The 27,800-nt window shown below is 38.9% G+C and overlaps 1 protein-coding gene across 6 annotated transcripts in view; it reads right to left on the bottom strand.

Annotated features, from left to right (window-relative positions):
• The window catches only part of nfat5b (nuclear factor of activated T cells 5b), a 197,458-nt gene that overhangs the window by 56,478 nt on the left and 113,180 nt on the right, over nt 1–27,800 (bottom strand). For all 6 annotated transcript variants that reach the window (XR_011345714.1, XM_069901284.1, XM_069901287.1 and 3 more), the window contains exons 4-6: nt 20,214–20,403; nt 9,665–9,855; nt 784–956 (exon numbers count right to left, since the gene is read on the bottom strand). Coding sequence is in view for 5 of the 6 variants with exons in the window: in XM_069901284.1 (XP_069757385.1) it covers nt 784–956; nt 9,665–9,855; nt 20,214–20,403 (554 nt within the window). In the remaining variant the exon portion in view is untranslated. The remainder of the gene's footprint in view (nt 1–783; nt 957–9,664; nt 9,856–20,213; nt 20,404–27,800) is intronic.

Genomic DNA, 27,800 nt, shown 5'->3' on the forward strand with positions numbered 1-27,800 from the left:
CTTGGTAAATTTCTATTGCTGCTGGGTTTTGGGTCCTCTGGGCCCGTAACAACAGTAACAAGCCCTTTTAGCCCATGAGCCTATGCTACCCAATAACACCCAACTGACCTACAACCCCAGTATATTTTGAAGGGAGGGAGAAAACCAGAGCACCTGGAGGAATACGGGGAGAACGTACAATATCTTTACAGACAATACTGGATTCAAACCCTGGTCACTGGTAATGCATTATTAGCATTGTTCCCAACTAGAAATGCCTGGTAAAATTTTGTGAAGAAAGTGATTTCACCAAGAATACATCACTAATGTAATTCACTCTGAGGAAAATTGAACTTAGATTACTTAACACTGAAACAACATACATATTTATAAATTATAATTTTATAGACAGTAAACAGGCCATTTCTGCCCACGAGTCTGTGCCACCTAATATACATCCAATTGACTGACAACCCCTGTTACATTTTGAACAGTGGGAGGAAATAGGAGCCCCCAGGAAAAACCCATGCAGACATCGGGAGAACGTACAAACTCCTTACAGAAAGCGCAGGATTTGAACCCTAGTCCCAATTGCTGGTGCTATAAAGGGATTGCGCTAACTGCTATGCCAACCATGCCGCCCTCTCTGCAATTTCTCTCAAAGACAGAGAACAAACAGTTGTGATTTTAAACATTTTTTGTTAACTGTATTACCAAAGAGCATGATGCTAGGATCTATTTAGTGGCAAACAATTAGCTGCCCAACAAAAGATATTAGAATTTAAAAAAAAATGTATTACTCACTGCAGAGGATAGATGATGAAGGTGTCTGCAGAGTTAAAGTAGACCCATCAGCACGAATAATATTTACTCGAAAGACCAGTCGTGCACGAGTGCTTTTCTTTTTGGATCCTGCAATACCAATGCGAGCTTCAACATCAGCATTCCTGAGCTTTAGAATTCCCACACAGTCAACTCTGCAAGCAAAATAAGATACAAAATCAATTGTAATTGGGCTATAACTCAATCATTTCTCACATCTCCCCGCTCAAAGCAATACACTTATAATTTTGCCTTTAAACAATATCCACTTCATATTTATATATCCTTAATATAATTTTCTAAATCATTTTATAAACAAGTATTGGAAAAAAAGTTAAAACAGAAAATTTAGAAACACTCAGGCTGCATCTGTGGAAAGAGAAACATAGTTAATGTTTCAGGTTGAAGACCCTTCCAGAGAAATGGAAAATGAAATAGTTTTGTTTCAAGTTGCAGTGTTTGGGAGGGATGGATAGATCAAATTAATTGGGTGCCACTTGTAATTTACTGAAAATTATGCCAAGCTGATTCCACTAGCAAAACTAGCCTATTCTGATACAAATAGAAGAAGCAGATTTTCTGATAGTATTGCAAATTACCTAAATGCAACTTGAAGGGAAAATAGCAAATTTCCAGTGACTTCAACTCTCCATCAATTTCCCAGCCTTTATATTCAATAATATCTGACACCAAAACCCTCCTTATGGCACTTTCTCTTGCACCCTAACTTTAGACTCATTGTTCTAAAGGTCCGACACACCTTCTCTAAGTCTCTTAACACCAACATCACCTCCATAGACCTTACTAAAACCCATCTCTTAAACTAAACTTTCTGTCACCCCATTCTGATGTTCTGGTGGAAGATTTGCTTTCCCTACAGGAAATTGAAAACGTGAAAAGTCCATACCATTTATCTAAAACCAAATCAGTTTCTAATTGCCATGAAACAGCTATACAATTTCTAGCCACAGCTAATGCAATTTTTATAAAGTCTCTTTGAAACTTAAGCAATTTTGATTCTGGATTTATCCATGAGATATCCCCCAAAAGGAATAACATAGGATTCCTTGGGAGTCTTAACACCTATTACATGTTGAAGAAAATCTATTAAACTCATCCAAAAATTATTCAGCTTGGGACATGTCCATATAGATTGTACCTATGTTCTGTCCACCTCACTGACAAAAGGCAAAGGAGGAAAAACCCAACACCCAACCCACCAATTTTCCCCTGCAACCGCTGCAACCGTGTCTGCCTGTCCCGCATCGGACTTGTCAGCCACAAACGAGCCTGCAGCTGACGTGGACTTTTACCCCCCCTCCATAAATCTTCGTCCGCGAAGCCAAGCCAAAGAAGAAAGAAGAAGATGTTCTGTCTACATCAGAAGCATTTATTCAAAATGTCTGGATGCAATCTATTCAATTTTTGTGGTATTAAATATGACTGATATGACCATTCTATATTGCTGATTTATTGTGTTTTCATACTATCATATTTGTGCTCAATTTCTATCAGTTATAACTATACCCAAGTCTTTTTTTCCCCATCTTTGTTTTGATTTATATTGATCCTGAAAATTTGGTTTCCATCTATGCAAAAGATTGGTACTATAACTTTATAATTACTTTATTATTAAATTATAAATTGCCATTGTCACTCCCCGACCTCACCTCACTTCATTTCAATTTATTTTAAAATTTAAACTATTATTAATTTTGCTTATTTCATATATAATTTTATTATATGTTTACAGAATTAAACTTTGATCAAGTATTTTAAGTAATATATTTTATATTTACTGGGCATAAGTATAGTTGTAGGAGATAATATTTTTAGAATATAATGTAGTTATTAGATATATCCATATATTTGCTTTGTGAATCTCTTTTCTTGACTTTCTCTTTATTCTTTCTTCCTTCTATCTATTGGGGGGGGGGTTTCATTGTGGGAGGAAATGGGAAGGGGGAAAAAAATCATATAACTTTTTTACATACAAATTATGGCTATGTATTATTAATTGCATGTGGCAATAAAACAAAATTTGAAAAAAAATTGAGTAGCAAGTGTACATAGTGTACCTCGGCAAAAATTGAGTAGCAAATGTACATAGTGTACTCTACATGGTCAACATAAATGCTCAGCCAAAACAGGATCAGCAAGATCACTAATGTTTGAAAGGGCATAAATGCCAGACTAGGTATGCAGTATGTGATGAGTGAAATGATACAAAAGACGACCCTACATGATCTCATTCACCAGACAGATGGATTTGTCCATGACAACATTAGCAGAGGGTGATCACTGGTCAGACATACAATTTACAGAGTGCAAATTGCTGACATTATGAGACCAAAGTTTTGAGGTCCTGTTGCATAGACATGAATAGCATAGGATATATAAACAGCTGAGAAGATGAGGTGAAAAATCAACATCCTCAATGCTGGTGAATTTCCAAAGACCTGATTGATGTATTGCAACTACCTTCAGCCAGAAATATCAATGAGATGAACCATCTCAACTTTCTCCTATCACAGAAATCAATCTTCAACCAATTCAATTCATTCCACAATATAAAGAAATTGTTAAGAACCCTGGATATTCTAAAGGCAAAAAGGATGAGTCAAAATGACAGATGTGATGCTTAAGACTTGAATTGCAGAATTAACCTTGTGTCTAAGCAAGCTGATCCAGTAATGTAATAACATTGGAATTCATCAAATAATAAGCAATATTGACCAACTACATTCTGTTTTTAAAAAAACCCAGCAAATAAAATTTGACCAACATGCAACCAGACTATTTTCTGTTACCAGAAAGGTGGAAAAAGAGGTCATCATCAATGCTATCAAGCAAAAAATACTCATCGATAACCTGCTCACTAGTGCTCAGTTTAGGTTTCACTACAGAGTTAGTAAAATTTCAGAACTCACCAAAGAAAGGCAAAGGGATTGGAAAAAGTAAAGTAGAATATAAAAATAATCGAGCAAAAAATACAACAAAAAAACAACTATGAAAGCTTCTAAAGATATATTATAATGAAAATATTAACAAAAAATAATAAGGGTCACTCACACACTGAGCAAGCAAAATTATATTGCCAAGTAAGAAAATGACAGAAAAATTTAAACAAAACTTTGTGATTATTTTTACAGAAAAAGACACTGAAAATACATCTGAAATAGAGAACAAGTCTGGAATGAATGAGAATTTATTTTTTAAATGCTGATAATGCCCTTTGGACTTAAGAATGCAGCCCAGACCTTCCAGAGGCTGATGGATTCAGTGGGCTGGAATCTCCCATTCATGTTCATCTATTTGGACAATATTCTCATCGCTAGCCGCATCAATACGGAGTACATGGCCCACCTAAGGTAACTGTGCATCCAGCTGCAGGATTTTGAACTATAAATCCTGTTAAGTGCCACTTCCTGGGGTATTGAATCAACAGGCACACAGAGAAACCCCTGCCCTTAAAGGTAGAGGCCGTTTGGCATCTCGCCAAGCCCCGCTTAGTGAAGTGGTTGCAAGAATTTGCCAGTATGATGAACTTTTATCACTGATTCATACCAGCAGCGCCTCACATCATGCGCCCCTTTTTGCGCTCATGGTGGGGAAGGCTAAAGACATTACCTGGGACAATGAGGTCTCGGAGATATTCCAGAAGGCCAAAGACGCACTGGCCAACGCCACCCTTCTGCTATACCCCAGACCAGAGGCACCAACCACTCTCACGTAGACGCCTCCAGCACAGCGATAGGGGGCATACTGGAGCAATTCATCGAAGGGCAATAGCAGCCCGTGGTCTTCTTTAGCAGGCATCTCCATTCACCTGAACTCAAATACAGCACCTTTGACTGGGAGCTACTGGCGTTGTACCTGGCAGTCAGGCACTTGAGATATTTTTTGGAAGGCTGGCAATTCAGGGTCTTCGCAGACCATAAACCATTAACCTTTGACTTCTACAAAGTGTCTGACCAGTGGTCGGCCAGGCAGCAGAAACACCTCTCATATGAGTCCAAGTTCACCATGGATATCCAACACATTGCAGGCAAGACCAATGTGGTAGCCGACTCACTGTTGTGCCCCACAATTGAATCTGTTCAGGCCCTATCCCAGGAAATAGACTATTTTGCCCTAGCCAGGGCACAGCAGGAGGATGCAGATATTACAGCACAGAACAGCAGTTTCCGGTCTCAAGCTGCAGGATGTCGCCATCGATCCTGGAACTAACACTCTTCTGCAGCGTTTCCACCAGTAAACCCGCCCCATCTTGCCGGCAGCATGGAGGCTGCAGGTCTTCGACATGGTGCACAACCTGGCACACCCTGCCATCAGGACTTCTGTTAAAATGGTGGCACAGGTCAGACAGCGCGCCAAGACCTGCATGCTCTGCCAAATGTCCAAAGTACAGATGCACGTCAAGTCATCCCGCCCCCTCACCCCAGACTTTCAAGCCAGCGCAACATCGGTTCAACTATGACCACGTTCACATTGTACGCCCGCTGCCAGTCCCCGTGGGGCGAGATATCTCCTCACCATGATTGATCACTCCACGAGGTTGCCCCGCTGGCCAACACAATTACCAAGATTGCGCCAAGGCATTTGTAAAGACCTGGGTGTCGAGGTTCAGAGTCTCTGAGCATATGACCTCTGATAGAGATACACAGTTCACTTTGGGACTCTGGGTGACGCTGGCCAAATTGCTGGGAACCCAGATCCATCATACCACAACTTACCATCCTCAGGCCAACAGGTTGGTGGAGCAGTTCCACAGGCACCTAAAGGCGGCCTTGATGGCTCAGCTCAAGGGGCCAAACTGGGCAGATGAGTTAGCCTGGGTCCTCCTGGGGATCCGCACCACACCGAAAGAGGATTTCAATGCCTCAGCAGCCATGATGGTATACGGTGCACCATTGGTGATACTGGGGGAGTTCTTGACTGTGTGGACCCCACAGCCTCATTGACTAAGCTGAGGGAAAAACTGGGCACCTAGCACAGTAGCCTCCGCTGCACAGCCAGGCCAAAACCTACGTCCCCAAAGATTTAGAGACCTGTGAGTATTTTTTTGTTCGGAGGGGGGCACACTGAACACCTCTGCAATGGCCAAATGAGAGTCCTTATAAAGTAATCAGACACAATCAGTCACTGGATATCGGCGGTAAGGAAGACTTTCACTTGATGCCTCAAACCAGCAGATCTGGATATTAGCCAACCAGTCTCCACTGCAGCCCTCAGGGATGCAGAGATAGGCCACCGAAAGTGGAGAACAGTGCTCTGATCACCAGTTCTGCCGGTGGGGGGGGGGTGTCACGTAGAGCGACCCGTTAACCAGAACACGACCCAGTACACAAAATAGCACGCAGATCCTATGGGAGCCAATGACCTTTGTCCCAAGTGACCACCTGCACAGCAGGAAACAATGAGTAACAGTGGTGGGAACACTGCCAAACCAGAGATTGGTACTGCCGTGAAGTCACTCCTGTTGTCAGCAGCGGAGAGAGAATATAAGCAGAGCTGCCAGGTCAACAAATCAGACTTGTACTTCAACTTCTCGTGTGTGTGTCTTCTTTCCACATTTTGCAGTAGCACACACACTGCAGTGTATTTGAACTTCAGAAGGCATTCTAAAAGGTGTAATATGAGAAGTTGTTAAAGAAACTAGAATGGATTGATAATTTGATAGAAAACAGACCACAGAAATAAATTGGCCATTTCAAGTTGGAAGACTATGACTTGGGGGTGCCTCAGGGACCAATATTGAAGCTCCAGCTGTTCATAATCTATATCATTCTGATATATACTTGTGACAGACAGACTGCAACAATTTGTCAAATTGTTTTCTGAAAATGATCATCTTGTCATATCCTGCAAATTAATTAAATACAAGATGCAAATGGAGTTTGTGGCAAAGACCAATAATCAATTTCTACCTCCTAATGTTCATTGAAGGAGTGTATCCGTCACATCATGCACCTTGTGTTTCATACCGTTGGTATGAAAGTTGAAGACTTTCTTTCACACTGGACAGAATAGTATTTTTGTGGTCCACACAGAAGTAATTAACCAGCTTGTAGGCAGTGGAGTTTGAGTGGATATATTAATTTTCAATCATGCCTGCAAAATATATTACTGAGAGGAAAATAAAGAGAGGAGGAACTGCAAGAAGTGAAATTGTGTCACTGATAGAGACATTAGATGAGGAATAGCAGAGAAACCATTCCTGGATGCATGTAGTTAGTCAAGACTTAAAATATACAAAAGCAGTTGTAAAGGTTAAAATGTATTTCTTACAAACAGGTTATGTTTACGGCTTTCTAGAAGATTTTTTTCATATTCTTTTGAGTGCCTCCATAGTAACATTCTTTGAATCAAGGTTACAGCAGAGTTTTCGACCATCTTAGAGAGATTTTTTAGTTTTGAATTTGCTTTTGTACTGTTTAGAACCAAGGGATATGAAGATAATTCTTTTGACCATTCTTTTGTACATATTAACATTTTGTTGTCTGTTTTAAGTATAGTTTATCAAAGTTCTTAACGCATAAAGTTCTAATAAACAGTGGAAAAACTCAGTGCTGCTTCGGAATGGACTTTTCATTCAACGAGTTATAACAATGGTGTCTCATTTATATATTTACTTGATAATCTCCTTTCTTCTTTCTTAAGGGTATTTGGGACGGAGGGGGTGGTGGGGAGGGAGGGATTTGATTATACACCATGTATTTTCTTATATATAATTCATTATTAATTGAATGTATTGTGGTTTTAAAATTTTAAATAAATTATTTAAAAAAAACAATGGCATCTCCATACTGCCCAAGTGATTATAAAGGAATATAGTAGCAATAGAAATCCCACATGATGGCAGCTACACAGAAGCAATGATATGATTAACTCCATTGAATGGGCATGGAAAGAACAAGGATAAAAAGGAACAATGTTCTACAGGCTTAGAGGATTGAATTAACTAAGGTGAAACATTTTGATAATGGTATCAAAAGTCAAAGACAAATTAGGTCTTTAATCCAAGAATGAAAAGAGATGTCAAGAGAGAAAATTTAGAGATTACATTAGGGCCAGAATATTTTGCCAAACCAGTTCCTTCCATGTCTTTAAAAATTTCCACCAAGTTCTTTCCCCTTTACCATCTCAATGGGTAGGTCACAAGTCCGGTCCATTATTCCTTTTTGGGAATGACATCTGAAATTTCCCCTTTCTACACTTTTTTCTGTCCTGTCTGCTATGCCATCCTCCAGATAGCAACTGTTCTTAATCAACTTATCTATCGCTATCCTAATGTTCCTATATTTTTTCCTTCTTTCATTCCTTTCACTGCATTACAAAAGAGCTCCTACAAAGTCCTGTTACCACTGTTGGAGACATACCAGGTCTCATGGCAATTTCTATTTCAGAGGGTATTTATGAATCTGAAGTCATATGGATGAGGGGTTTGATAAAGATTTTGTCCCCTAAATGAGTGAATTTGTTAATTTTGTAGTCTTAATTACCAATGACATTTTTAAATTCCAAATTATTTCTTTGGTGGGGTTTGGTCTCTGGATTTGCAATCCCTGGATTACAAGTTATTTAACCACTGGTCTATAATATATCCATTGTGATGGACATCTTTTTACAATATATAGTATACTATACCATTGTGCAACTTGTTAGCTCTTTTCTTGGATATGTCATCATATCTTTCAGTCTCACCTTGGCTGCCTATGTAATAACAGTACCATGGATTCCTGCCCTTAATGAAGTTTGCACAAGTACAAAACCATTGGTGTGCCAATAAACACCTTATATATACTTGCACTGGGAGATTATAATTTCTGGATGCATAACAGCAGCAATGTTACATGTGTTTTGATGTACTTGGGAGCTGTAGCAAGGGAGACTTTCATTGTATTGGCATAAAAGACAATAAACTTCATTCATTATTATTTTATTGCACAGTGCGTAAGTGAAAAATTAATCCATTCCAAATCAAGATTATTATAGAAAAACTCTGGCCTTAAAATTGTAATTGCATTATGAATATGAACTATATTTACTCGGCAAAGGAATTACAAAACATGACGGATCTTAAATAATATAATTTAACAATATTATTTTATATGATTTTAGATTCAAATTTTAGCTCCGCATGTTAAATTTCTAAAAAATACATGAAAAATTCTGCTTTCTGATTAGCTCAATGTTAAGGACTGCTCAGCCAACTTGATAACTTTTTTTGCAGCTGTATGTTAGAATTCCTCTTTAATGGACAGAAACCTATGTGAAAATGGGAGATTGCTAGATTGTGTAGCTGGCTTTATTCAAAATTAATGATGAGAACATTCACTTCATGAATGAAGGGAAATTTCAAGCTAACAGATTTATTGATCTTTCCTACTTTGTTCTTTTTACAAAGATTATGTGTTTTCTTTAAAAAAACTAAGTGAGGTTATAACTCAATTTCCTCTTCAGAGTTAAAAATCTTTGATTCATATTGCAATTCAGTTTAACAAATGATATTTATGTTCATAAAATTTGTTTAAGTTATTAATCTTTTTAAGTGAACCTTGATGAAAATCAGATCATTTAACAGTGGAGCAACCAATTTCTCCTCCACCTGCAATTCTGGCCTGCAGTTCCTTCCTCTACTTAATGCAGATGAGGTCAATCAGCACAATGTAGAGATCAAACTCAAAATCTCCTCTGATTTTATTATCCAATTCCATTGCTTTTTCCATCTAAGTTAATAAAGCAACACAAAATTAAAATTCATTATTCAGACAATTTTATATTTAATACAATCAATTGGCATATATATATTCCATTCAGTACACAGAAAAAGCATTTATAGATCTCAAAAAACACTTACGCTAATGTCATGTTGTTTCCAGGATCCAAGTTGACCTCAATCACCGTTGTTCCATCAATGTCCACCTCCTTGCAAGGAGTGGTGTTTCGCCCAGTGACTCTGCATGCTTGGTAAAAACCATGAGGTTTGACTCGACCAGAATCATTACCAACAAAAATTTGTAAGATTGCTGGTTCATTGTAACCTTCCAACTAAAAAAATAATGAATTTGTAATGTTGGATATGATGCAAGGAATTTTTTTTATAATTTTAACTATTAATAAACCTCAAGTACAAAATAATCAAATACATATATTTTGATATGTTTGCATGCTAAACAATATAACTTTAAAGATTACAAAAAACATGAAATTCATAAATATAACAAACAAGAAATGTTACCTATGCATTGAGAGCACATAAAACTCCTGTTTAACTGGCAGAAGTAGTGAGCCATCTCATAAACTACCTATCCACCTGCCCTGCAGTTACCACATGCCCTATATATGAAAGGATCTATTATCACTACTTTGGCTTAATTAATCTCCTCAAAACGAACAAAATCGAAGTGGAAGCAAATTGTCCTTTATCCTGAAGGCCTGTCAAAGAAGAACTGAATTCAAAAAGTCATAAACAGATTAAAATCTGAAAGTTTAATCAAGATACATTTTAGTAGGAAGAATAACAGGAGACAATGTGAACGACACATATATTGAACAGCACATTTTAAAGAGGATGCAGAACCTGATGATGCATGTACTGGACAAGTTGAGAAGCCTGTTTTTTTTTTTAATTGAATTTTTGGTTTAGAAAGAGTATAAAAAGTGAAAACGTTGCACTAAACTTTTCAAAACCTTTAGTTAATTCCCTGGGGAGTTCAGTGAGCAGTTCACTTTAGGAAGCTTTATTTGTATGGTAGCAAGAAAATAGACAAAATTTTTGTGGGGACACTTGAAAAGTGGGGCCTCTTCCCTTTACAATGGAGATGGTTAAGGGTTTATTAGTGATATTCAAACTATCAATGAATGTTAATGGAGAAAGTGAGACATATTAAAAGATAAATATGCTGAAGAATCTCAGGTACAGTGAAGTAAGAAAAATTTATAATGATGTGATCTGGACTTAAACAGCAAGTTTCTGATTATAATTCAGCAATAATGAAGGGATGGTGCTTCAGGTTTAAATTAGGATGATATGCAATATGGAAATGATAGTAATCGAGAAGGAAAAAATAAAGATGCTGAATTCAGACTTACAAACAATAAAGTTCTGATACCACATAAAAGGTCATAGCACTTTGACAGAAGGAAATAAAACCATAGACTGCTTTTTAAATGGGGAGAAAATTCAGAAAGCAGAAATTAAAAGGGACTAAGGAGTTGTAGTGCAGGATTCCCTAAAGGTTAACTTAGGTTCAGTTGGTAAGAAAGGAGGCAAATGCATTGTGAACATTCAAGGGGACTAGAATATACAAGCAAAGATGTAAAGTTGAGGCCTTGTACAGCATTGGCCAGATCACTTTTGGAGTATTGAGAGCAGCTATGTGCCCCATATCTAAGGATGTGCTGGCATTGTACAGAGGAGATTTGTGAGAATTATCCTGGAGATAAGAGGGTTCACATATGAGGAGCGTTTGATATCTCTGGGCCTGTACTTGGTGGAGTTCAGAATGATGAGGAGAGGGGGGAATCTCATTGAGAAATACCAAATAATTAAAGGGCTGGATATAGTGGATATGGATAAGATTTTTCCAGTCGAGGGAAAGTCTCGGACCAGAGGGAGCAGCAGAGTAAAAAGGTGTCCCTTAGGAACAGAGATGAGGAGAATTTTCTTCAGTCAGAGGATGGTGAATCTGTGGAATCCGTTGCCATAGATGACTGTGGAGGCCAAGTCATTGGCTAAATTTAAAGCAGAGGTTAATAAGTTCATGTCAAAGGTTATGTGGAGAAGGCTAGAAAATGGAGTTGAAAGGAAGATTAGCCATGATTCGAAAAGCAAGCAGACTTGATTAGCCGAATGGCCTGATTCTCTCTTATGGTCTTATTAAGCAATGTCACTTCCATGACCACTCTTGCTGAAGTCAAGGTGGCCTTCCAGTGGGTAAACCCATGGAAAGCAACTGATACAGATGGAGTCCTGGGATTTGTCCTGCTAGCACACGCAGATCAACTGACAAATGTATTTGAAAGCACCTTTTATTTTTCCCTTCAACAAGTTAAAGTCCCCAGTTCCTTCAAGAGGACAACCATCATACCAGTACTGAAGAAAATCATAAAAACAGGCCTACATGATTACAGATTAATGGCTTTTTGACATCCACCATCATGAAGTAGTTTGACAATGGTCATGGCTCACATCAACTCAGCCAGACTTTATCCACTAATTTGCTGACTTGTCAACCAGATCCACAGCAGACATCACCTCTCTATCTCTCCACTCAGCCTTAGAATACCTGGACTCCAAAGATACACACTAGTCCACAGTTCATAGACTGCAACTCTGCCTTCGATACCATAGTGCCTAGTAAACTCATAGCTAAACCTTGGAATCTAGCTTTCAAGTGACCCCCCCCCCCACCCCTGCAATTGATTCTATCTGACTGACTGTAATCGGTGAAGATGGGTTACATTATCTCAACATCTCTGCTTTTCAAGGATGTATACTTGGTCCCGTATATACTCCCTCTACACACATGACTGTACAGCAAAATACCATTCCAACTGCATCTTCAAATTTCCTGACAACACCACAATAGTGAGCAAGGTATCAATTAATGATGAGAGATACAGGAAAGCGATTGCAAGTCTAGTTGCATGGTACCAAGATAACAACCTCTTTCAATGTCAGTAAGATGATGCTGATCACTGATTTCAGGAGATGGGATAGAGTTCACATCCACATTGATGATGCTGGTCAACAGAGACTATAGCTTCAAGCTCTTCACAATAAATATCCCCAATTATCTGACCTGGGACAAGGAGGTTGGCGTAAGTGCACCAACACTACAAATTTTCGAGAAGACTGAGGAAGTTCAGCATGTCCTCCTCATCACTCAACACAAACAAGTGCACTGTTGAGAGCATAAGTGCTGGATGCATCATAGGATGGTATGGAAGTTGCTCTGCTCATGATCAGAAGAATCTACACAAGGTAGTGAATTCAGCTCAGAACGTAATGTTAACTTGCCTCCCCTCCAGGGACTTCATAAGACCATAAGATATAGGAGTAGAAATATGACATGCGGCCCATCAAGTCCACTCTGCCATTCCATCATGAGCTGATCCATTCTCCCACTCAACCCCACTCCCCTGACTTCTCCCCATAACCTTTTATACCCTATTAAGAAACCCATCTATATCTGGCTTAAATACACCTTACAACCTGGCCTCCACAGCCCCCTGTGGTAGAAAATTCCAGAGGTTCACCATTCTCTGGCAAAAAAAATTCCTTTGCCTCTGTTTTAAATGAGCGCATTTCAATCCAGAGGTTGTGCCCTCTTGTCCTAGACTCCCCTACCATGGGAAACAACTTTGCCACAACTATTTGGTCCAGGCTTTTCAACATTCAAAATGAGCCCCCCCACCCCCCCCACCCCCCAGCCTTCTGAATGCCAAGGTGTATAGTCTAAGAGGCATTAATCATTTCTCAAAAGCTTATCCCTCCATTCCAGGAATTATTCTTGTGAATCTTCTTTGAACCCTCTCCAATGCTATCATATCCCTCTTAAATATGGAGCCCAAAACTGTATCCTGTACTCAGGATGAGGCCTCACCAGTGCTTTATAAAGCCTCAACATCACACCTCTGCTCTGATATCATATTTCTTCCAGATTTGAATGCCAACATTGCATTTGCCTTCTTCACCACCAACTCAACCTAAAGGTTCACCTGTGGGGTAACTTGCACATGGACTCCCAAGTTGCTTTTCACCTTTGAATTTTGAATTTTCTCTCCATCCAAATAATATTCTACCATTTTATTCCTTCTACCAAAGTGCATGACCATACATTTTCCAACATTGTATTTCATTTGCCACTTCTTTTCCCATTTTCTGACTAATCTAAATCTCTCAGCAGCCTCTCATTTCCTCCTCACTACTTGTCCTTCCACTTATCTTTGTATAATCTGCAAATTTAGCCACAAAGCCATTTATTCTTCAATCAAAATCATTAACACGCAACGTAAAAAAGAAGTGATCGCAATAACAACCCTTGCAGAACACTACTGGTAACTGGTAGCCAACTAGAAATAGGATCCCTTCAATCCCTCGCTCTGTCCTGATGATCAGCCAATGCTCTACCCATGCTAATATCTTTCCTGCAATTCCATTGGGTCTCTGTTTATTAAGCAGCCTCATGTGCAGCACAATACCAAAGGCCTTTTGAAAATCTAAATATACAATATCCATTGGATCTCCTTTGCTTAGCCTGCTTGTGGCTTCCTCAAATAAACTGGGGTAGGTTTGCTAGGCAAGCGATTTTCCCTTGAGGAAACCATACCGATGACCTATTTTGTTATTTACCCCCAGGTACTACATAAGCTCATTCTTGACAAGCAATTCCAACAACTTCCCAATCATTGATGTTGGGCTAACGTGTCTATAATTTCCTTTCTGCAGCCTCCCATTTTAAATACCAGAGTGACCTTTGCAATGTTCCATTCCTCTGAAACACTGCCAGAATCTATTGAATCTTGTAAGATTATTATCAATGGAAGGAGATTATTGTGGACTTCAGAAAGACCAGGCACAGACACCCTCCACTACACATCAACAACTCTGTAGAGTGTTGAGCACAAAGTTCCTTGGAGTTCACTTAACTAGTAACCCATTGTGGACACACAGCATCTCCTCACTTGTCAGGAAGGCACAACAGTGACTGCAGAAGACTGAAGCAGGCAAGGTTACCAGCCACCGTTATGTCAACATTTTGTAGGAGATCTATCGAGAGCGGCTTAGCTGCCTGCATCACAATGTGGTACGGTTGCTGCATAGAAATGGATTGGAGATAAATCCACAGGACCATAAGAGTGCCAGAGAGGATCACTGGAGTCTCCCTCCCCCGCATCAATGTGATCTACGGGATCGTTGTCTGAAGAGGGCACACAAAATCATTGAGGACCCCTTCCACCCTGCACATAACATCTTTCAGCAGCTCCTGTCGGGGAAGTGATATAGGAGGATCAGAGTCAGCACCACCAGGCTGAGGAACAGCTTCTTCCCACAGGCAGGGAGAATAGTGAATGACCAAAGGAACTGCTCACACTGACCATCTAAGGCTCTCATATTCATGAAACAACATTTATTTATTTATATGAATACTTGTCTTGCATGTGTATTGTCTGTTATGTGTGTTACGTCTGGTTGTGTGCTTTCATGTTTTGCACCGAGGACTGGAGAATGCTGTTTCATCAGGTTGTACTTTTGCAGTGAGATGACAATAAACTCCATAATCTCTGTAGCTACTTCTTTCAGAACCCTAGGGTGCCTTCCACCTGAGGAAGGACAACAGAAAAATAAAATGTTTAATACCAAAGAAGAGCCAGCATTATGATTACGAATCGTGTATGGTCCCGAACAAACCAGACTGACGCACAGTAGTGCCAAATCTCAAAACCTAATAACGACCCCAGTGAACAGAAATGTAAGCCAAATACCATCTTATGAAGCAGAATACATGCTGTTACTATCAGTTAACAGAAATCTGGGTGGACCAATTAACAATGCACAGGGCAATATATTGTCAATCAAGGGAAAACAAAATGGAATTATTGCTTTATTAATACAGCAACAAGGTCTCTATGCCCTGCCCAAGAAAGGGGTTCAAATTTTTGGTGGAAGCCCACTTTAGTATTAAAGGGTTTATTAAATCAGTTTTTACACAATATTGAAAGCAAGAATAAAAATGCCAGAGATCGTCTTTATTATCTGGAAGAGTATACTGAGGAATAGCTACAAGAACCTTCAAAGAGTTGCCATCATATGGCCCTGAACAAAGGACTTGAAAAGGCTAAGTTTTTCATTAAAGAAGCTTTTTGGTAACGAGCATAGAATTACAATCGCCTACATGGTTAATGCACTTTCATGGAAATCGGATGACACAAAGGCTTTACAAGCATATGCTCTCTTTTTAAGAGGATGTTGTAATGCCCTGGAAGATATGTGTGAGCTTAACATGTTTCTAATATGATAACAATCAGCCAGTAGATGCCTTGCCAGCTGAGGGGTTTGTGCAGAGCAAGGGTTTGTGAACTTCAGGTAAGATATCAACAAAATGTTACTTTTGAAGATATTGTGGATTTCCTGGAATGGCAGTGCAGATTGCAACTGTACCAGGATTTGAAGATATCAAAGATACTCCAGAAGTGAGCAAAGGTAAAAGGTTTCAAGATGCTACCTCAACCAAAAATTTTTTTTAAGTATATTTGTGGATAAAGAAATTAAGGAAAAGGAAATTTGTCTGCTGTGAAGAAATGTTTGTTCTGTAATGATAAGCATGCTTTGGAAAAGTGTGCACAATTGGAAAAGAAGATGCATGGTGAGAAAATGGCTTTTCCGAAGGAAAATGGAGTAAGTTTTGCCTCTGTGTAAATATCAGCAAAAACTGCAGAAAGCCATTTGCAAAATGCTTACATATCTTCCAGGAAAAGAAACAAAACAACAAGAAAAGAAGCAGGTAAAAACAGTGCAGACACCTCGGTATTGACAAATGGTCCTACTGGGGCAGGAGAAAACAATTGCAAACTTTTAATAGTACCTGTGCAAGTCAAGACCAAGAAAGGAAGTGCAATAGTGCATACTTATGCGTTTCTTAACCCAGGTAGCACTGCATCATTTTGCACAGATGGGCTAATGAATAATCTTAAAGAAGGTCAAAAATTCTATTGAAAACTATAGGTCAAGTTAAACACATTGAAACCAATGTTGTTTTGGGCCGAGAGAATGGTGGACTGGACAGTAATGATCTTTGTGAACTCCCAGGCATATAAACTCAGAAAACTATGCCTCTGCAGAAAGGAAACATCCTACATCAAAATGACATAGAATCGTGGACACATTTGAAAAATGTTTGTTTACGCGAAATCAACTCTGAGATTGAGTTGCTGTTTGGTTCAGATGTACCAAAAGCTCTGGCACCACTAGATACGATAAGAAGTGTAGGTGATGGACATTATGCTGTCAAAACTATGCTTAGTTGGACAATTAATGGACCATTAGGAGGAAGAAGAGGTTCAAAATCAGTTGACTATAAGGGTCAACAAGATATTGATTGCTAAGCTTGATAGGTTGTGGGAGCAGAAGTTCAAGAATGACTTTCCTGAGTGCCTCAGGGACGACCAAGAAACTTCAAAGGAAGACCAGCAGTTCTTGGAATCAGTGACAAAAAAAACTTCCAAGCTAGTTAATGATTATTGGATTACCTTTAAGGAAAGGGGAAATATTCATGCCTGATAATAAAAGCGTTGTCAAAGAACATACACTGAATTTAAAGAGAAGATTCAAGAAAGATCCCTTCTTTCATTCCGACTACACCAAATGCTTGTCTGACATGATATTTAAAGGTTATGAAGAGAAAGTACCAGATAGTATCTTGGAATGTAGAGATGGCAAAAAATGGTATTTACCCAGACCATGGGGTTTTGCATCCACAGAAGAAAAAACTTCATGTAGTGTTCGATTGTGGAGCAACCTTCTGGGATGTTTCACTAAAATCTCAACTTTGCATTAGTTTGCTGATGCATGTGAAGATAGTTACAGACTGTTAGATAAATATTACTACATAACAAAGATCAGGTACATTGTGGATTTGCAATGGGAAAGGCTAGAGTGGCTCCATTGAAACCAATTACCATCCCACGAAAGGAGTTAACGGCTGATACCATGGCGAGCTGAATGGACACAATGTTGAAAAGAGAGCTGTAGATTAAACTAACAGACTCCACATTTTGGACTGATGTGCTCAAATGCATCAACAATAAAATCACAAGTTTCAAACTTTCGTGGCTAACAGAATCATTGAAATTGATAAAGTCTCATGTCCAAGGCAGTGGAAATAACAATCCTGCCGATCTGTCTTCCCGATAATGAAATGTGGATGTCTGGGCCTTGAATTCTTCTACAGCATCAAAAGAAGTGGCCTCAAAATTTTGATAAAATAAATTTTAGCAGAGGACCCTGAAATCAGGAGTAAGACAGAAAATGCTGTTCAGATATTGTCTAAACAAATGGATACAGCTTCTCACTTAATCCATTACTTCTCATCCTGGAATCGTTTGAAAAAGGCAACAGCATGAATGCTCAGATTTAAAAGATGGTTTCTGAATCATAGCAGACAGAACAAACAAACAAGCAAAAAAAAGTAAATCACTGCTCAGATTTAAAAGATGGCTTCTGAAGCACAGCAGACAGAACAAACAAACAAACAAAAAAAAAGTCACAAAAATCTGTCACAAAAACCACATTTTTACCATTGTTGAACACAAAATGCCAGAGAAGCTCAGGTCAAACAGCATCCTTGATGTAGTAAAGGTAAAGATACATAACTGACATTTTGGGCTTGAGCCCTTCATCAAAGCATGAGAAAATGCTGGCAGGCATCCGAACAAATGAGTGGGCAGATGACAGATGGAGAGGACAGGAGCAATGATGGGGAGGAGAGATGGCTGGGTGGGTGGAAGAACTGGAAAGACAGAAAGGGGGAGGGGAAAGAAAAGGCAAGCAAGTTTAATGAAAAGCAGTGAAGTCAAGGTTAATGCCATCTGGCTGGAGAGTGCCCAGATGGAAAATAAGGTGTTGTTCCTCCAATCTGCAGGTAGTCTGGGTGGGATAGTACACAAGGCCATAGACAGACATGTGAGCAGGAGAGTGTGACTTCGGATTTGAAATGGTTGGCCATTGGAAGGTCATCGTGGTTGTGAACAGAGAGGAGGTGCTGAATAAAGTGATCTCCTAATCTGCGATCAGCTCTCTAATATAGAGAATGCCACAAAGGATGAATTTGATGCAGTAAATAAGTCCTCTGGATGTATGTACAAGTGTTGCTTCATTTGAAAGGCCTGTTTGGGACCCTGGGCCATGGTGAGGGAGGAGGTGTGGGCACGTGTTGCATCTCCTGCGGGCACAGGGGAAGGTGCCAGGGGTACGATGAGTGGGGAGGGTTGAGTGCACGAGGAAATTACAAAGGGAGCAGTCCCTGTGGAAAACCGAGAGTGGAGGAGAAGGAAAAATGTGCCTGGTGGTGGGATCCAGCAGTAAGTGTTGGAAATTATGGTGGATAATGTGTTGGATGTGGAGGCTGGTGGGGTGGTATGTAAGGATTGGGGGGAGCGGGGGATTCTATGTTTGTTGCATCTGGGGGGAGAGGGGGCCAGGGCAAATGAGTGGGAAATGGAGGAGATGTGGGTGAGGGCTGAGTTGATAGTGGTGGAGGGGATGTCACGTTTATGGAAGAAGGCAGAGATTTCAGAAGATCTGCACTGGAAGACCTCATCTTGGAAACAAATGCAGTGGAGAGGAAGAAATTGAGAGAAGGGAACGGAATCCTTGCAGGGGACACGGTGTGAGGAAGTGTAGTCCAGGTAGCGTTGAGCGTTTCTAATATATTTTGGTAGAAAGCTTGTCTCCTGAGATGAGGTGAATTTGAGATCAGGGTGGAAGATGGCCACAAAGTGGATGAAGTTGACAAGCTCAACGTGGGTGCATGAAGCACTCCTGATGTAGTCGTCTTTGGAAAACTCAACTCAAATTTAGTACAGATTTGTTTGAACACGTCATAGAAAATAACAATATTCTGATATCCTCCAACTGAAAAGAAAATAGTCGCTACACACCCTCTGCATCTTGCCTGCCACGTCCAAGCTACTGTTTGGAGGCTTGTATACAACTGCCATCAGGGTCTTTTTACCCTAACTGTTTCTTAATTCTACTCATAGGGATTCCATTCTGATCCAATGTGTCCTTTCTCCAAAGATTCAGTTCCATTTTTAACCAGCAGAACCTCCCCAACCCCTTTCCCTGCTTTCCTGCCCTTCCAATACAAAATATCCATGGATATTTTGTTCCCAGCTGTAAACTTCGTTGAGTCACAAATCAGTGATGGCCACAATGTCATACCTGCCAAATTCCAACTATGCTCTAAGACCATTAACTTATTTCTTACACTGCAGTCATTTAAATACAAGACCGTCAGTGTTGTATTCATCTACATTTCCTGCTACCTACGTAAGGCAGCAAACATGCTAAAACACTCATCGCACCCTGGACACACTCCCTTCTCACTCTTCTCATCAAGGAGAAGGCTTAAGAGTATGAAACCACACACCAATCGGCTTAAAGACAATTTCTTCCTCACAGTCATCAGACTCTTGATTGAAAACCATAACAATGCTACTTTGCTGTCCTTGCATGGTGCTAACGTAACTTCCTTTCAATTGTAGTGCTATATTTTATAAATTTTGCTCTTTACATCCTGTAAGAATGTTAGAGATTACTTATTTGCAGAAAAATCCTCTCACTCTACTTGACATTTTGTGACAATTAAACAAACTGAAACAAAAGCAGTAAAAACACTTACCTTCACTGTTGGAAAGCCTTGCTGCGTCCGATCTTTCACAGAACCACGGCTACCTTCTGTCAAGTACCGTGCCCTGTGCTGTGTCTCAGGTTGCACCAGCACCTTCAGTTCTTTGCCCTCACTCTTGCCAGGATAGTGAGCAGTTAATGTTGGGACTTTCTTTAAAGAAGTTTTTTGTGGCTCTGTTGTTCTGTGAAATATCAAACACCCATCACCAAAATTACTTTAGTGAAATAAAATGCAGCTATGGACTTCAGGTATATAAAGCATTTTAATGCACTTTTAAAGATTTTCTTAATTTTCAATTAATTATTTTTATCTCATATGTCCCTCCGCAGGAAGCAAAGCATGAAATGCTCCTTTAGCATAAATTTGCGAATTTTTATTATATACCAAGAGTGATTTGCCAAAAGTATAATAATTTAGCATCAGAGAAAACAGATCGAGTTTTAGTGAAATATATCTCTGCAGAGAACCTAGAGGTCCATCAGTGTTGTGGAAAGAAATACAATGAAAAATGTCCTATAAACAAGGGTTAACTCTCAGAATGCCTTAAACAGAACCCTGGCATGCTTTAATTTTCTCTGCTACATTTTCTTTCACAAATTTACTACAAGTTGATTGTATATCAACATAACTTTCTATGTGAAGAAGATCAAAAGAGCTAACAATTTTACAGAAAAAAACTAAATTTGAGTATTATTTTTGTCCATGCCTTGCCTTCATTTTCATTGTATGAGCAACTATTCCTTAGCTTCTTTGAAAACAATCTGATCAAGCTCATGAAGATATTCACTGGGATGCTTCACTCTCCAATTTCCTTGGCTTCCCAGCACCATGTCTTATATCTCAACTCAATATCTACTTTTAATAACTACCACCAGGAGAATCCTGGACAAGAATATAACAATTCCTATTCCATACCAAACACATACATCACTGTATATCCCAGTGATACAATGAAACACAACCAGTTTGACAATTTCTTTTAATTTTGGTTTGGTATTTCAAAGTAGTTATTCTCCAGAAGTTGTTTATATTCTGGGCAATTTAGCTCATGAACAATCAAACTTAAATAAAATTTTTGGTTCCACTTGCAAACTACATATATAAAGTATCAGTGGGGCTTTATAAGATCAATATTCTGAATTGATTCTATTTATCAAATCTTGATAAAACTTTCCAAATGGAATAACATAAGCAGTACAAAAGAGGCAATAACCATGTAAGATTACTAGTTATTATTGAATAGTTAAGTCCGAAAATCAGTGCAAAGTTTTGCTTAATATCACAAAACTGGGAATGTTGTAAAGTATTAAATATGGAAAACTCAGTATTAAAAGGTCAAATAACACTATAAGCTGTGGCTGCAATGTTTAAACAATTTAATTATCTAATTCAGTGGTTCTCAACCTTTATCTTTCCACTCACATACCACTTTAAGTAATCCCTATGCCATTTGTTGGTGCTCTGTAATTAGTAAGGGATTGCTTAAGGTGGTAAGTGAGTGGGAACGGATGGTTGAGAATCACCACTCTAGATCCAATTGTTACTGAAATATTTTGGTTGAGAAAAGTCTTTGGCCATTTCCTTTGGAGTTATGAAACCATGCACATAACGAGTCAGTTAGGTACGATTAAAACAGTGGTTTTCAAACTTTTTCTTTCCACCCACATAACACCTTAAGCAATCCCTTACTAATCACAAAGCAACGATGGTATAAGGAATACTTAAAGTGGTATGTGAGTGGAAAGAAAAAGGTTAAGAACCACTGATCTAATTGTTTCAATCAGCCATCCTCAACCTTCTGTCAGCTCTGGTCCCCCAAGAACTCTGATCAAAATTTTATGGGCCCCTTCCATGTGAAGCAGTGAAGTTTTGGTTTCTTCTGTACTTCTCTCCTACCGACAAAATAAAAAAAATATTTTTGTTACATGAGGTAAAAAGAAAACAAGGCTTTTACTGAAATATGTTGTAACACCCCCATTCCTGGGGTGGAGGGGGAGTGGGGCTGTAAGGCCCTGTTGAGAATGGCTGGCTTAAACATTACATTCTTGAACTCTGTTTCAGCAGCCCAAGCTTGTAATTCAGAACTCCACCTGTTGTCCCAATCCCTTCATCTTCCAAAATCTCTGAAACTGTTCTCCTGGAAATAGATTAGTGATTTGGATTGAGACATTTTTACCATTTAACTTGACTTAAAAGTGATATCCAAAAGAACCTCTTCAAAAGTAACACAGTTCAGATGAGAGCAGATTGACACCCATTATGTATTTCATTATGCCAATGAAGTCAGGAGAGATTTTCAAGAACTGGCTCCCATTCAGCAAAGTGAACGAGCAGGAAAATTGAATATATTGGAAGTCTTAAATATATAAGATTAATATAGCAGAGTTCTGAAATGACAGTGACTTTTGTTCAGTTCCCCTTTTTTTGAAAACATGAGTGTCCTACAAATTGGATGGTTGACAATCATTTTCTGGGTTATTGCACAATATTACTACTGAGCCAATGGGAATAATGAGGATTTATTTTACTTATTGGGCAATCGAGTTCAACAGTTGAAGACAAAGGGGGGAGCAGTCAGCATCGGAGTGGGCTGAGTCAGAGTATTAAGTCTTTGGCACAATAGGCTTCGGAGAGAACAGGTAAGAGGTAAAGAATAGTTGGAGTTGAATTCAGAAAAGGACACCCTATTCGAGGAACAAAAAGTATTTAGCAAGGACAGGTTTTTTTTTAAAGATCATATACTTTGTTCATCAGGTCTCTGGCATGGAGTCTGGTCCTGTGGCTAAGAAGGGAAGGGAGGAGAAGAAGCAAGCTGTAGTGATAGGGGATTCCAATAGTTAGGGGGGCAGATAAGAGGTTCTGTGAAAGAGGTTGAGTATCCTGGATAATATGCCACTTCCCTGGTGCCAGGGTCAGAATGATCTCAGATCGGGTTCATGGCATTCTCAAGACGGTGAGCAGCCACATTTCGTGGTCCATATAGGAAGGGCAAGAAGGTCCTGTAAGGAGAGCTCAGGGAGTTAGGCACTAGGTTGAAAGACAGGACCTGCAGGTTAGTGATTTCAGGATTGCTACTCGCGCTAGGTGCTAGTGAGGTTAGAAATAGGAAGATAAAGCAGCTTAACATGTGGCTAAAGACATGGTGTAGGAGGCAGGGGTTCAGGTTTCTGGATCACTGGGCTGTGTTCCAAGGAAGGTAGGACCTGGTTTGCATCTGAACTGAAAAGGGACTTGCAGGAAGGTTTGCTAGTGCTGCTCTGGAGGGTTTAAACTAGATTTGCTGGGGGAGGGGAACCAGAGTGCCAGAGCAGATAGAGGATGGAAAAGATGAAGTTAAAAATGCATGCACTGTTAGAAGTCAAAAGGTTGAATATGAGTGTTGTAGGAAAGGCAGATGAGATTAGAACGTGAATTGGCACGTGGAATTATGACATTGTGGCCATTAGTGAAACTTGATTACAGGAGGGCAGCTCATTGTTCGGTACTTCCATTGCTTTAGACACGATAGAATGGCGGGGGGGGGGGGGGGGAATGAAAGGGGGAGGAGTGGCATTGCTCATCAGGGAAAAATATCACAGCTGTGCTCAGGCAGGACAGACCAGAGTGCTCATCTACTGAGGCTATATGGTGCAGCTGAGGAACGGGAAAGTTATGGCCACACTCAAGGAGTTGTATTATAGACCACCCAATAGTCAATGAGAATTGGAGGAGCAAATCTGTAGAGAGATAGCAGACAGCTGCAGAAAACACAAGACTGTGATAATAGGAGATTTTCATTTTCCACATATTGACTGCAACTCACATGCTGTAAAATGGCTGGATGACTTGGAGTTTTTCAAATGTGTTCAGGAAAGTTTTCTGAAATTAATATATCAAGGTACCAACTAGAGAGAGTGCAATATCTGATCTCCTCTTAGGGAACAAGACAGGACAAGTGACAGGGGAATATTTTGGTCCAGTGATCATAATGCCATTAGTTTCAAGTTAATTATGGAGAAAGATAGGTCTAGGCCTCGGGATGAGATTCTAAATTGGAGAAAGGCTAATTTTGAGGAAATAAGAAAGGATCTCGAATGCGTGAATTGAATAAATTGTTTTCATTTTGTGTGAGGTAAGTGGAGGACCTTCAAAGGTGAAATTTTGAAAGTACAGAGTTTGTACATTTCTGTCTAGATCAAAGGCAAGGTTAGAAGGCATAAGGAACCTTGGTTTTCGAGGGATATTAGGGATCTGATTTGGAAGATGAGAGAGGTGTACAACAGGTAAAGGCAACAAGGAGCAAATGAGGTTCTTGAGGAGTATAAAAAATGCAAGATAAACCTCAAGAAATAAATCAGGAAGACTAAAAGAAGACATGACATTGTTTTGGAAGATAATATGAATGAAAATCCTAAGAGTTTCTACAGATATATTAAAAGCAACAGAATAGTAAGGGACAAAATTGATACCCTTGAAGATCAGAGTGGTTGAATTTGTATGGAGCCAAAAGAGATGGAAGAGGTCTTAAATGCACCTCCCCCCCCATTAGTATTCATTCAAGAAAAGGGCGCAGAGTCATGGGAAGTAAAGAAAACAAGCAGTGAGGACATGAAACCTATACCAATTAAAGAGAAGGAAGTGCTTGCTATCTTAAAGTAAATAAGAGTGAATAAATCCCCAAGGCCTGACAAGATATTTCTTCAGTCCTTGAAGGAGGCTAGTGTAAAAATTGTAGGGGCTCAGGCAGAAATATTTAAAATGTCCTTAGCTATGGATGTGTTGCCAGAGGATTGGAGGGTAGATCACCTTGTTCAATGTTTTTAAAAAAAAGGTTCCAAAGTAACCCTGGAAATTATGGACCAGTGAGCCTGACGTCAGTAGTAGGTAAATTATTGTAAGGAGTTCTAAGAGATTGGATATACAATTATTTGGATAGCCAGAAACTGATTAGGGATAGTCAACATGCCTTTGTGCGTGGTAGGTCATGTTTAATCAATCTTATGAGTTTTTCGAGGAGGTTATCAGGAAAATTGATGAAGGAAAGGCTGTACAGTGGATGTTGTCTACGTGGATTTTAGTAAGGCCTTTGACAAGGTCCCACATGGGAGGTTAGTCAGCAAGGTTCAGATGTAGTGAACTGAATTTGACAACGGCTCGACAGAAGAAACCAGAGAGTAGTTGCAAATGATTGCTTCTCAGACTGGAGGTGTACCTCAGAAATCAGTGCTGGGACCATTGATGTTTGTCATCTATAATCAATGATCTGGATGATAATGTGGTAAATTGGATCAGTACGTTTGCAGATGACACTAAGATGACAGTGAAGAAAGTTTTCAAAGCTTACAGAGGGATCTTGACTGAAAAATAACAGGTGGAATTTAATGCAGCCATGTGTGAGGTGTTCCATTTTGGAAGGACAAACCAAGGAAGGACATACACAGTAAATGATAGGGTACTGAGGAGTGCAGTACAACAGAGGGATTTGAGAATACAGATGCACATTTCCCTGAAAGTGGTGTCACAGGTGGATAGGAGTGTAAAGAGAGCTTCTGGCATTATGGCCATCATATATCAAAGTATTGAATATAGAAGTTGGGATGTTATGTGAAAGTTGTATAAGACATTGGTGAGGCCAAATTTGGAATATTGTGTGGAGTTTTTGTGTGCAGGAAGGATGTCAACAAGATAGAGAGTGCAGATAAGATTTACTAGGATGTTGCCTAGACTTCAGGAACTGATTTACATGGAATGGTTAAAAAGGTTAGGACTTTATTCCCTGGAGCATAGATAAATGAATGAAGATTTGATACAGGTATGTAAAATTATGAGAGGGATAGACACAGAGTAAATGTAGATAGGCTTTTTTCCACTGAGGGTAGGTGAGATACAGACCAGAGGACATGGGTTAAGAGTGAAAGGGGAATGGTTTGGGGGGAACTTCTTCACATAGAGAGTGGTGGGGGTGTGGAACGAGTTTCCAGCTGAAGTGGTGAATGCGGGCTCAATTTTAACATTTAAGAAGAATTTGGACAGGTAAATGGATGGCAGAGGTATGGAGGGCTATGGACTGGGTCCAGGTCAGTGGGACTAGGCAAAAAAAAAGCTGGTTCAAAATAGACTAGAAGGGCCGAAGAGGCCTGTTTCTGTGCTGTTATGTTCTAAGGTTCTGTGGTTCTATGTATTGAGGGGAAAATCATAAACTTTACATAAAATAAATTCATAGAACTGTTTTTCTTCCTGCAGTACAAATAAAAGTTACAAAACATGCATAATCATAGAAAATCTTCAAAATAGATTTAAAAGTAGATTATAAAATAGTTTTGAACACTTTCATCGCTTTTATATACATCAACATCAAAACATTGTTTTGCACTCACTAATACTAATCAAATTTGACATCATTTTTAAATTCCAAAAATTATTTCAGTTTTAATCCAAGGTGTTTTTAAAGACCATCTTGGAAAATGATTTCTGTTTCAAGTATACCCAAATTAATGGCTACCGCTGTTATACTGAAAATTCAACAGTGCATATGACAAATGCCCTACCATTTCAACTAGAAATATGGCATCAAATGATTCTGATCTTGTTTTCATTCAATAATTGATTTCCAAACACTGACACGACAATCTATGTAAATATAAATTTACTTTTCTATTGCTTTGCTTTGATCTGACAATTCTCTATGAAACCTATCGCCAACACTTTGGAATTGGAACTCAAAAGAGCATATCTAAATCTAAATCAATTTTAAAAATCAAAATAATCTGCAGTTAATTCAAAGAGAGGTTGAAAAATAGATTGCACTTGTCGTAAATGCAATATTTCAAAATTTAAAAGTCTCATATGATGAACCAAAGATAAAAGTATAAATGACATTTTTTATTTTGCTTCATATTCCCACCAAAACAAATCCAAAGCTAATGCTAAATCTTTATGACAATTTTACAGTAAATATTGCAGAAATGGTGTTTCCATAATTATAAATATAGCTAGAATACCTTGAAATCATTATGTTCATGGCACTTTACAGGGATATTTATTTCTAGCCTTTGAGTCTACTCTCTTGTTTTCAGTTTAATTGATTCATGCAAAATTCAACAAATGTTAGGTTCATCTTAGTATTCACTGATTTTATAAACTATATTATTTTATTCCAAATTATAAATCCAATCCAAATTCTTAATTGATGCTACTCATGACCAGAATCTGGAAACATGAAAATTTCTCTAACTTAAATTCAGCAATTTAACCCATTTAGAATAGTCAAATTGCATTATTGGATTTCTTAAAAAGGAAAATCAAATTTAAAACACAAACCAACAAGATAGCTATAAAAATATAAATGGAAAATTTAGTAAATTATTACCAGAAAGGATGCAAATTAATATGTCTTAATCCAATGGCACAGAAGGTTACATAGTAAATTTAGAGAAAATTTGAGGATTCAGCCAGTGATTGGCTGAAATCTGGAACACACTTCCTTAAGAGTTGGGAGAACCAGGTACTGTCACAGAATTTAAAAATTATTTAGAAGAAATACCTTGACATAAAAGTCTATGGGCCAGGTTTCAGAAAATGGGATCCTTGTATACTAAG

This window comes from Narcine bancroftii, chromosome 10 (genome assembly GCF_036971445.1).
Source record: "Narcine bancroftii isolate sNarBan1 chromosome 10, sNarBan1.hap1, whole genome shotgun sequence".
Classification (NCBI taxonomy): domain Eukaryota; kingdom Metazoa; phylum Chordata; class Chondrichthyes; order Torpediniformes; family Narcinidae; genus Narcine; species Narcine bancroftii.